Below are 12,879 nucleotides of genomic sequence, written 5' to 3' on the forward strand. Positions count from 1 at the left end.
ATTTAGTACAACCAACAATCAACCATATTCTGTATTTATAAGCCAAGCATCAATATAGAACAGATGACCATGAAAAAACTTTAAAATCAGATATAAAATTGCTGTAAATCAACTTATTTTCACTATATTTCGTGTTTTAACTTTTAAGGAAGACTTCCAGACAATTTATTTACACAATTTTCTAAGTTTGTTGATGTTTTTATATTAGGGAATATCCTAGTTTGACAAATTCATACAATTTCTATTCACATTATTTTTCTACTCCTGAAACATACGAAGATATATTGACTGTGAAAATTAGTTGTTTACAGTATTCAAAATAAAATATGAACAATAGACCCAATATTTACTTTCTCAACCATTAACAAATACAAGTAACCCTTAAAAGTATTATTGCCTTCATTCACAAAACATTGTCACTGTTATTTTGGATGAAATCTTATATAGACTGCATAAATCCAATTCAAATTAACGCTTAAAATATTTTGATAATATGACAACAGCACATTCTTACCTAAGACCTCTATAAAATATCCATTGCTTCTCAGATGATGATACATGTCTTTGAAATTTGTATGAATATGGTCTCCATTCCTGAAAAAACAAACAATTCTAATTTGCCTAGTTAGTGTTACTAGTAAACATAAAGCAAACATGGACATCTCTCTTTTTTAAATTGTTCAATTTGAAGAGAAAAATTTATTGAACAATATTTTTTTACTTTTAACTATCTTATTTGTATAATGTTGTCAAACATTATCTGAGTTTTTTTTTCAAATATTTTGAGTGGGAGACCTTTTGTTTTAAACAAATACTTGCCAAAAAGATCATCATTTTGACATAATTACATACTGTTAATTATTCATTGCCATTATTATTGTTAGAATTATCATACCTATAAACTGACAAAAATGTGAGAATAATAAATGTGGTTTCAGGAAATGCTGCATATAAATATAGAGAAATGTTATGATTGTCATTCCCATGGCATGAGCATAAATTCAACTTTGAAACTTCATGAATTCACTTTGCTCTTCATTGAGTCATGGTATTTTAGCTCATTGAGGGAACATTCGAAATTTCTAAAATTGTAACTGCTGAACTCAAACTAAGCCTCCAGCAAATAATCCATATACAATGAGAATTTGAAAATTGTTTCACAATTTTTAAAACTACTACTAATCCAATCAAATTTTCCTAATAATAAAACATTGCTAAATTTCCAAATTAATGGTGCTTCAGATAATTGGTAAAAAAAAGTACTAATGAATGTTCCACATGAAGACTTCAACTCTGTACTCACCAATCTAAAGGATCATTCTTCATTCTCAGGTTGTCTCTGGGAAAGTAGCCTGGTGGATATCTCAAATTGTGAAACTGATCCCATAGAATTCTTTTGCTGCAAATAATTCATATAAATCAATAACACTTTAAACTTGAAACTGGTTGAAAGCTTGACAATATTTCATGTTTGTTATGCATTTTGAATGAAATGGATGTCTGTGAAATATCTTAATTTCTCATTTTCAAAAGTAGACTTTTTGCAGAAGTTGCATGCAAAATTTCCATAAAGTTTACTTTTCAATGGAGACTTCATCTGTTGATATATAATGTGACAGTTTTGTGTATATTTAAGTACATTTAGCTATGTTGAAAGACTTGCATAGTGGCAAATTATAAAGTTACGAATTGTTTAGTCTATAAGAAAACCTATAAGATTTCCTGTTCTCTTTGTGCAAAATGGATGCAATTTGGGTACTGTTACATTACAGGATAGTAATCACTGTAGATGACATACTAAGACCAGTCTAATCCTAATGTGTCCTCTGGATGTGTTACAATGTAGGTCTGTTAGTTTATTTAAAAAGCAAGCATATTTTAATGAGGTTGGTTTTTTTTTTCAGACAGAACTTGCAAGCTTAGTCAGTTAATATTTATATTTCTACTTTTATGTAATTAGAATTTCAGATAATAAAATTTTCATTATTATGTTTATACCAGATATTCTTTTGTTTAGCAATCTCTTGGTGAGTTTTCATAAGATTTTTGTGTTTTTATCTAGACGTTGTAAAATCTCTAACCTTTCATGCATTGTTTTTTCATTAAAAGGCCTTATGGCCAATTTTTCATTCATATCGCTTAATTCAACTTGTAGAAAAAGACTTTTTTGTTAAATACATGTAACATGTTCATGACTGCATATTCTATATAATTATTTAGTATCATAATGATGGCTTCATATTTTATATAATTATTTGAATTTAGACTAATTACCTTCTAGGTGGAGTAGGAATAATTTTCACTTTGACAGGTAACCTAAGTTCAGTTCTTCTTGGTTCTGCTTCATCATACTGAAATTGATCATAAGTTAATAAAAATCATATATTTGGTAAGTCTTATGACATAAGCTTAAGAATATTACAGCGGATCTATTTGAGTGAGTTCATAAAATTCCAAATTTCTTATAAATTACAGGAACAATAATTCTTTAATAACTACCAAATTCGGGTGTGAATTATATGCATATTTTTAACCAAGACACATAATTGGTAGATGGGGTGTTTATTAAACTGTACTATAGGCTCAGGTGTGGCTTATACACAAATGCAGACAATACATGGCCAAATATGGTATTGTAAATATAGAAACTGGTCAACCTTGTTATTCAGTCATCTTTATGCTACCTGTTCTGTGATTAGTTAGGTTAATGATGAAAATATTGTTGCTCTTTGAAAAGACAGAAACAAATGTTTTACCAATTAAATGGTCCTTCTAACAAACAAACAAACTTAACATCATTGTCCTTTGCACACACTTAAGAAGAATAGATGAGAAAAAAAAAGATTTCACTCTTTCACCATACATTTTTTTAAATGATAACATTGAAAACTGCATGAACAATTTAGTATTGGAAGAATTGTTAGTGCATAATTTAGTAACTTAGTTATATTCTGTAAAGTTCAGTACTATGAAAATCTTTCATACATGATCCCAAATCTAAATATAAATGAAAAAGAATGAATGAATTTGTACCTTCTGTCTGCACAGTAGAATGTGCTTATGAGCTTGAGGTAAATGCTACTAAATTTTATCAGTTTTGGAGTTAGTGCTGTGTTTGTAGAGATGCTTTTTGTGTAGTTTGAATTCTGTCTCATTGACGTATACCCACATCTACTTTTAGTAATGCATATTGCTAATACCATATTCACAATCATACCTCTGGTGGAGATTCTACTGTTAGAGTTATCTGTCCTTCAGCTATTCCATCCCAGGTGGCACCACTTTTACTAACTGTTATGGATACAGCCAGATACCCAGACCATGGCCAAAGTGATGAAGAATAAGTGAAAGCAACCTCTATATGCGTACCATGCTGTGGAACATAGGGTTGCCATTCAGGCTGTAAAACAATAAAACATAAAATAAGAAATCATGTTGATATGAGCTGTCCAATAAAGGCACACAGGTCTTCCCTAAAGGTGGCTCTAATAAAATAGGTTGGTGTCAAAACTTGCTTTGGATGGCAAAAATAATGTATCATAATTTTCTGCAGGTAGCAAGTTTGTTCAAATGGAACAGGCCAATTAAATAAAAAAAAAAAAAGTTCTGGAGTTCACTATGAAAGTTATATACTCTGGATATAGTGAATATCTATAAGTTCACAAGCTTGATATTTTACTAATTGCTTTAGAAATCACATTTTATGATGATATACTTTTTTAATTTTTTTCTGATTTTTTTAAATTTTGTCTTTTTCAACTTTTAACAAGAATGTGTCAATAGTACATGGATACCCCACTCGCACTATCATTTTCTATGTTCTGTGGACCATGAAATTGGGGTCAAAAATCTAATTTGGCATTAAAATTAGAAAGATCATATCATAGGGAACATGTGTATTAAGTTTCAAGTTGATTGGACTTCAACTTCATCAAAAACTACCTTGACCAAAAACTTCAACCTGAAGCGGGACAGACGGACGAACGGACGAACTGATGGACGGACTAACAGATGCACACACTGAAAAACATAATGCCCCTAGGTGGGGCATAAAAATCATGATAGTTCTAAAAGGATGAAGAAACCATAACATCTATTAAATTACAAACCTTATTTACAATCTTGCCTGATACACCCATTCCATTCAAAATGGTCACCTGCAAAGTATAAAATAATACTTACTTAAAGGGGCACTAGCTACGAGATATAAAAAAATTATAAAATATGATTTTTTTTTGTTCAATCATTAATGAAAGTGGAATAGTGAAATAATAATTCGCATTTAGCAGCCAGTATTGTCTAATTTTGTCAAAATAAGCAAATAAATATTGATGATGAATTATTCACTTGCAAGTGAATAATTCGACCTCATTGAATCCGTATTCATGTGAACTTCAATTTAACCCCTTAGATAGAGTTGGATAACGCATGAATTGTGTGCATGTTTGATTATTTAAAGGAAAAGAATGTCAACACTGAAAGTAAACAAAGGTAATTCATTTAATTGACTGATTCGATCCTCAAAAAAATCCTTCTTATACAGGTAAAAATGATGATTAACACATATTTTTAATCTATAAATGAAATTAAATGGACCTAGAAGAATCCAATTGCACGAGTTGCGCTATCTATTTATATCTTTATTTATGTTTATATCCCTTATATGGGCATCGGTGGTTTTCGGGAGGACAGTTAATTAGATGGCGTTTAAGACTAAAATACACACAAAACCAAGCTACATATTATCAACCCTATGCCTTGTAAATTGTTTATTTTAGATTTTTTATAATTTGGATAAATGTTTTACATTGTTATATAACAAATATGAGAATTTGAGTCAAATCGGTGAACATGAATTTGACAGCTAGTGCCCCTTTAAATAAACCAGAATTCCTACATACATGTACATCATAAACTGTAATCACAGAGATATGTCTCGCCTTTTTGTAATTTTGATAATGCAAATGTTGAAATTACAATAGCAATACTTTAACATGTAAGTTATGCAAATATTCAAAGTCGATGAACCATGACTGAAGGTACATGGCTAAACAATCTCCATGGAATGAGATGTGCCAATGCTAATACAACTGCATACCAAATACCATTGACTTATTATAAGTCGTTCCCTTTAAAAAAACCTAAACACAAACATTAACTTGTAAACTATGTAAAAGTTTCAGAGTCAATGAACCATGATCAGGGGTGCATGGGGCTATATAATCTCCATGGAAACGATACTTGCAAATGCCAATACATTTGCATACCAAATATCATTGACTTAATATTAGCAGTTCATCTTAAACTGATCTAATCACAAACTAATACATGTAAACAAAGCAAAAGTTTCAAAGTCAATAGACCATGACTGAGGGGGCGGGGCCAAATATTCTCCATGGAAATGAGATGTGCTAATGCTTATACAACTGAACACCAATTAACATTGGCCTACCACTAATGCTTCCCCTTGAACTGACCTAATCACAAAGTAATACATGTTAACTTAGCAAAATTTTCAAAGTCTATAGACCATGACTAAGGGGGCGGAGCCAAATAATCTGGAAGGAAATGAGATATGCCAATGCTTATACAACTGCATACCAAATATCATTGACCTACCACTAGTGGTTCCCCATAAATTGACCTAATCACAAACTAATACATGTAAACTATGAAAAGTTTCAAAGTCATAAGACCTTGACTGAGGGGGCGGGGCCAAATAATCTTCATGGTAATGAGATGTGCTAATGCTAATACAACTGCATACCAAATATCATTGACCTACCACTAGTGGTTCAACATGAATTAGACCTAATCACAAACTAATACATTGTTGACGCCGCCGCCGGAAACAGCATACCTGTCGCACTTTTTGACTCCGTCAAGGCGAGACAAAAACCATGCATAAATTCATATGCAAATGACATTACTTATCGACATCTTTCTTGCATGGTGTAACTTGTTTCAAAATCATTATAAAAATACATCACGTGTTTTCAAAATATATCATCCTAAAAATATATTAGCTGCGAGATAAAATTGCCATGCAATTACTGTGGGTTCGCAAGTTTCGTGAATTTCATGGGTAAAGGAAAACATGAGTTCAAATGTTAAATGAGGTACACATTCTCTATAAGCTTCTATGCAGACTTTGGCAAAACCACAAATCAAATAGCCACAAAAGTACAATTCTTCCTTAATCCACAACAATACAATTCTTCCTCCATCTACAAAAATTGGTATCCACAAATATAAATGAATCCAAAGTTTTTTTTTTTAAGTTATAAATTTTATGTAACAGATCTAAATACAACAGCTGTTTCAGTGCATTCACAATAATTCATAGACACTAAAATTTTCCAAGTTAATTAGATACTCAAAACATTCTTGTCTAATTATATCCTGAAATTTCCAAGCTAGGTTCTTTCATTTAGCAATTTACAGCTTCACAGTTTTGACCTGAGTCTTCTGTGAACTGTTTTCAGAACAGACATGCCCTGGGTAACTTTAAGTTCAAACTTCTAATGACTTACATTGACAATAGAAGGCATTCCACCATAATAAATTGGCTGTGTGCAATATGGCCACATGTAAGGACATTCTGTCAGGTCAATGTAACTGGGACTCAAACTGCAACAAAACCATACAATCACACATTTTACACTAGCAACTCAGTATACTGTAAATTTAGAAACTTTTCTGATGTTTTTATTATAGTGAAAAATTAAACAAGGCTAATATTGCATTAATTAGATCTTAATTTCTAAATTCAGATGACAGCACATAATTTTTATGTATACATTTTATGAAAAAGAATAAACACATGCAATAAATAAAATATAAACTAAAAGTGTTGATAAATTATGCCTCCAGATAGAAGATTCATCTATATACTTCACAAAGAACCTTGATTATAAATGACATAATGGTCTATACCTGGCCTGAGGTTTATATGTCCTGAGTGTCTGGTAAGCTCTAATAAGATCCAGTTTCCCATGGCCTTGTTCAAACATGTTGACTTCAGGGAGTCTTCTTGCTGATGCCATCAAGGCTTGTTTCATACTGGCAGGATTGATAACATGTGATCTATCTAGTACAGCACTGTAAAACAAGTGAGATTCTATAATGGTAATTTTATTAGGTCTAGGTTGATATAAAGTAATCCCCAGAGTAGTAACAGTTTTAAACCGGTTACGTTTGTACAGAAAATACATGGTATGTCTTGATAAGAGAAATTGTATAAAAAGGTTTCCATTTTACACAAAATTCAGTTCACACCTAAAAATCACTGAAATTGCTAAATTCATCCTTTTAACCACAAATTACAGTTACACATATTTCAAAATTCTCAAAATTTTCGAATTTATTTTTAAATATATATAAAAAAAATTATCATCCAAATTTACTCTTTAAATTAAAAATTATCTCTTACCTGTACAAGAGAGTTACTGCCCCTGCTACAACTGGTGAAGCTACACTTGTTCCAGATAATGATCTACATCCACCTCTGGAATCATGAATAAAATATTAAGGAACAGGGGTTAATCAATATTTTTAAGTAAACAGAGTATAAATTCAATATTCATCAACACTTTGATGCCTTAATTTTCAATTTAAGCATTAGAAATATATACATATATATTGAGTAAACTATAAAATATAAATCTTGCTTCATGTTCTTACAAACCAACAATCTTTTAAAAATTACTGGTGTCTATATTATTCATTGCAATGTTTTATAGTCATGAGATTACAGTTCTATTTTTACTTACTTAAGAGCAGAGCCTCTAACAGCTGAACCATAGGTTACAATATCTGGTTTTATTCTGCCATACCCTCTAGGTAGTTCCTGAAAAAAAAAGTATTTTCAGAACAAACCTTTCTAAATTGTTCTCAAATTATTGAAAAATAATAATAACTTTATTAATCAGATGTAGGAAAGCAAAATATTCTGCCACTGGGTCAATGATGGAAAATATTGACTGCTAAGGCTATTTTAAGATAAGCACTTCAAATAACAAGTGAATCTGTGAGCTACTGCTCACTAATGATACCCCCGCCCGCTAAAGGTATAAGTTAAACAGGAAGTTGTTGAGTGATGAATCTGAAAATGTATCACAAGGTATAGCTGACTCATATAAACCCTGAAACCAAATTTCAGAAATCCTTGTAATGTAGTTCCTGAGAAAGATGCGGCGAAAAATATTCATGGGATGGATGGACAGACTGACGGACAGACAGAGGTAAAACAGTATACCCCCACTTTTTTAAAGCGGGGGTATAATAATACTATAATACATTCGTTTATTTCACTTTTTTCTATATATATATATACATATTATCAGTTTACAGTTATGAAATTCAACATGAAGAACCTACCCATGTTGTCATGCCTCTTGAAGAAAAGCGAGCTATTTGGTTTTCAAAGTTAATTCCCCCAACTCCAATAACATCCATCTGGTCTGCTGGATTGTTTAATGTCCTGAAATAAATCAAGTTAAATTAAACTACATTTGTACAACTTTCTGTTTTGGAAACAAAATATTTTGAAGAAAAATGCTGCCAAACACCAAATAGATAGCCAGTTGCAGTTGTTTAATTTAATATACAGTGTATATTACAGTTAGTTGTGACTTGGAAGAGTTACAAATAAAGGGATTTCTTCTGTTGAGTTATTTTTCATTAGGTTTTTTATCAATCCAAAGGCAAAATGCATAGGATAATGTGAAGAAAGGTTTCCATTACATTGTTTCATTATTACTTCAAAGGGAGACCACTCTTGTTACTGAAAACACATTTTTTTTGGCAGAAATTCATTTTACAAAGGCATTGAATCTACCAAAATCTTGATTGAGTAAGGTAAATGCAAGATATCCTTTTCAATTATTACTACATATAAATCATACTGCTGTATCCTGTTAAATAGGATGTTTCTTTATAGTTAAGTTTACAAAATTTAAAACTCGAGACTTGCTTGACAAGCATTTTAGAAATTGAAAAATGAGTAATCCAACATGGCAGAATCTGATTTTCATGACATAAATTATTCATATTAGCCTTGATCAATATCTGACAGGAAATATCCAAACATATCTAATTCAGACTCACCCATAAAGTGGACCATCATTTCCAATGGCAGACACCATGATCACTTTATTTGCTGTAAGTTCCCAAACCTTGAGAAAAGATAATACAACTAAATACTTACTGGTGTCAAATACCTTCTTTTATATATGTGTTGTAAAGTTTGGACAATAAGACAATGATTTTTCTTGTGAAAGTTAACCGCCTTTTCTTCGGATCGACATATTTAAGGCATTTTTTTTATGAAATCCTGAACTTTTGACAGTATTAACAATGATTATATATTTTATATTTATAGGTTGGAGACAAGCAGATGAAAGTCTATTGTTACTTAATAATATTTAGTCATGACACCTTGTTTTATGTTATCTACAAACATTTAATGCTGTTTTTATACAAATTAACTATTTGAATGTTATAATGATTCAATGATAACAAATTGAAAACACAAAATCCCTGAGGTTTAGTAGGTTTAGTATACCTTATCTACAAAAGGATGGTCCATGAAATCAGGTCCACCAATACTCAGGTTCAGAACATTGATCTTCTTCAATATAGCATAGTTAAATGCATCTAAAAACCAAGAGGTGTAGGAAACCTGAAATAAACATGTCCAATGGAGGAAGTTATGTTAGAACATTGGTAAATGTAAAGATGATGTCAAAATTAAAAAAATCCAGTTAATTCTGAAAAATTTCATTCATGCAATACAAACTACTGGATCCCTTGACAAATAATGTGTATTTCTGTTACATTATAATTTGGGTTTTGTTTGTTACTAAATTATGCTGCATATTACAGGGAACACCAAAATACAGATTTACTCGAGAAAGGAGGTATTGTTATAAAATTATTCACACTGAAAAACTTCTTCAATACTCAATTCTAATGGAAGTCACTGATAACAATAAATTTACACAAATTTCATCATTGTTTATAAATTTACACTTACCTGGTTATTGGTGAATACTCTGAAGACATAAATATCAGCATCTGGAGCAAATCCTAGACATTCTTTAGAACTGGTTATAACACCTGCTACAAATGTACCATGACCTAGTCCTGGAATGAACAAATGCATGAGAGTCATTACATTATAAAGGAAGAGGGAGGATATGTCTTTATAAATCAACCCACAACCAACAAACTTTCTTTGAGTAATCTTGCAGACATCAACAAATGAATCACTGTGATATAGCCTTTTTGTGCTGATGCAGCATAAAGCAAAGACCAATCAATCAAATCAACAAATGAATCGCTGTGATATAGCCTTTTTGTGCTGATACAGCATAAAGCAAACACCAATCAATCAAATCAACAAATGAATCGCTGTGATATAGCCTTTTTGTGCCGATGCAGCATAAAGCAAACACCAATCAATCAAATCAACAAATGAATCGCTGTGATATAGCCTTTTTGTGCTGATACAGCATAAAGCAAACACCAATCAATCAAATCAACAAATGAATCGCTGTGATATAGCCGTTTTGTGCTGATGCAGCATAAAGCAAACACCAATCAATCAAATCAACAAATGAATCGCTGTGATACAACCTTTTTGTGCTGATGCAGCATAAAGCAAAGACCAATCAATCAAATCAACAAATGAATCGCTGTGATATAGCCTTTTTGTGCTGATGCAGCATAAAGCAAACACCAATCAATCAAATCAACAAATGAATCGCTGTGATACAACCTTTTTGTGCTGATGCAGCATAAAGCAAAGACCAATCAATCAAATCAACAAATGAATCCCTGTGATATAGCCTTTTTGTGCTGATGCAGCATAAAGCAAACACCAATCAATCAAATCAACAAATGAATCGCTGTGATATAGCCTTTTTGTGCTGATGCAGCATAAAGCAAACACCAATCAATCAAATCAACAAATGAACATACAATCGTTACCCTATATCCAAAAATAAAAGTTCCCTTTCCTACCCTCCAACATTCCTTTTAATTGAATAGCCATAAAAGAATTAAAGAAAGTGTGTACTTTTTTTAACATTAAGAAGTTGGATTACCTTTATCTACAAAATCCACGAAAAATTGATACCCCACAAATAAAATAGAATCCACATTAACACTCAATTCAAATTCATTCAAAAGCAAAATTTGTAACATGATATTGATTAGTTGATGAGAAATTAATATGATAATCTACAAAGGCTTTGCCTTATTCAATAGAATATTCTTCAATCATATCTATGCAAGCCATGTCCAATCAGAACCGTTTTATACTGTAAAACTAATCAATTTAATCTTAACTAACTAAAAACTTAAAAGATTTCATCATAATTTCTCACTATTACAACATTACCATCATCCAATGATTTTTCATTGGTCCAATTTGATCGATCTTTTATTTTGCCTCTTTTGAAATGTGGATGGTTTTCAGCTAGACCAGTATCAAATATGGCTACCTTGACACCCGCTCCTGTGTATCCCATGTTCCATAAAATTTCTGCTTGGAGTGCACTTACAATCTACAAAAATAAAAAAACAATTTAAAAAATTATGGAGACATACATTCAGTAGTTGTCACTTGATCATGTTTAAGGTAGTAAAATTTTCTGTTTTTGATATAATATAAAAAAATCAAAAATATGAAACCTTGTACAGTGACATAAATCATGTTTTTACACAAAAATTACAAAGTGTAATGTATTAAATATTTTAACTAAAAAACTGGATCCAAATTAAAATGTTCATATATTGAAAAAAGTTTCACTTGATTTACATTTTTTTTATAAAATTCAAGCTTCTTTAGAAAATGCTAGGATGGTTCTGCGATTATTTTTTCACAAAAACTGCATATTTTAAAGACATACCTGTTTGGGAACTGCTCTCAACAAATTTCTGCTTCTGTGACGAGCTGGTGAATGCCAGTAAGTTGCACTCTGAAAAATATATTATTAGAAATAATGCAATCTCTTATACATCATATTGTTAAGACAAAGTATCATCAACATCCTTCATGTCACGTAAATGAAAGTTCTAAGCTAGAAAAAAAAATTATTTTGAATATGGGGATTTTAAATTTAATCATCCTCAGGTGGTGGAAAACAATTATTCAATATAATGTTCTCATGGCAAGAAAACAGCTACACATTACCTTGCAAAAGGAGCCATGAGAGTAATTATATTCTTATTGTAGGGTAGTACAAAATTTTAGTTTAAACTTAAACTGTCAAGAAATTAAAACTTATGAATGATGGAAAACGGCACAACCCTAAATTTTGACCGTTGCATTAAATAGGTTGCATATACAAACTTTTCATTCCACTATAGGTTTTTCATGAAACTTTATAGCATAAGCGGCACTAATTTAGGCATAAAAGGAGTCCCTTTGTAAAATTTTCCATTTAACACAAGTGCAACATGTAAGCCAGCTTGGTCCTTAAGCCAACAGACCTACTAAATGAACCAAATCAAAATCTTACAAGTGAAAGGCTCCTTCTACTCCTCTGTGTTCTGGATGAAGTGAACGTCTGCTCCCAGTCTGTCTTATTACAACTATTCAAATCTTTTGGTGCCTTTGTATCTTCACCAGGATAGTCAGGATCTATGTTCATAGAATTCAGTTTTCATTTTGGTCAAAAAGATTGTTTAAAATAAAAGGTTACACATGTCAATAAATTTATGTTTTTGTTATAGATATATCTTTGGCCATTCAATCGTTAACAATTGTTTGGTAAATACTTAGATGTTTTATAGTTTGAGTTATCACAAAAAATTGGACTAATAATTGATGAAGAACAGAAAGTATTAAGCCATGATTAAGTGTCAGAGCTG

The 12,879-nt window shown here is 31.2% G+C and overlaps 1 protein-coding gene across 1 annotated transcript in view; it reads right to left on the reverse strand.

The window, feature by feature from the left end:
• The window catches only part of LOC127702398 (membrane-bound transcription factor site-1 protease-like), a 29,034-nt gene that overhangs the window by 8,085 nt on the left and 8,070 nt on the right, over nucleotides 1-12,879 (reverse strand). The window contains exons 5-20 of the mRNA XM_052206596.1: nucleotides 12,528-12,649; nucleotides 11,916-11,984; nucleotides 11,405-11,570; nucleotides 10,037-10,146; nucleotides 9,566-9,682; nucleotides 9,109-9,176; nucleotides 8,380-8,482; nucleotides 7,773-7,849; nucleotides 7,433-7,507; nucleotides 6,937-7,101; nucleotides 6,534-6,630; nucleotides 4,110-4,157; nucleotides 3,218-3,400; nucleotides 2,275-2,351; nucleotides 1,304-1,399; nucleotides 515-594 (exon numbers count right to left, since the gene is read on the reverse strand). Of these exons, the coding sequence (XP_052062556.1) occupies nucleotides 515-594; nucleotides 1,304-1,399; nucleotides 2,275-2,351; nucleotides 3,218-3,400; nucleotides 4,110-4,157; nucleotides 6,534-6,630; nucleotides 6,937-7,101; nucleotides 7,433-7,507; nucleotides 7,773-7,849; nucleotides 8,380-8,482; nucleotides 9,109-9,176; nucleotides 9,566-9,682; nucleotides 10,037-10,146; nucleotides 11,405-11,570; nucleotides 11,916-11,984; nucleotides 12,528-12,649 (1,653 nt within the window). The remainder of the gene's footprint in view (nucleotides 1-514; nucleotides 595-1,303; nucleotides 1,400-2,274; nucleotides 2,352-3,217; nucleotides 3,401-4,109; nucleotides 4,158-6,533; nucleotides 6,631-6,936; nucleotides 7,102-7,432; nucleotides 7,508-7,772; nucleotides 7,850-8,379; nucleotides 8,483-9,108; nucleotides 9,177-9,565; nucleotides 9,683-10,036; nucleotides 10,147-11,404; nucleotides 11,571-11,915; nucleotides 11,985-12,527; nucleotides 12,650-12,879) is intronic.

This window comes from Mytilus californianus, unplaced genomic scaffold, assembly GCF_021869535.1.
Source record: "Mytilus californianus isolate M0D057914Y unplaced genomic scaffold, xbMytCali1.0.p SCAF_5, whole genome shotgun sequence".
NCBI classification, from domain to species: Eukaryota; Metazoa; Mollusca; class Bivalvia; order Mytilida; family Mytilidae; genus Mytilus; species Mytilus californianus.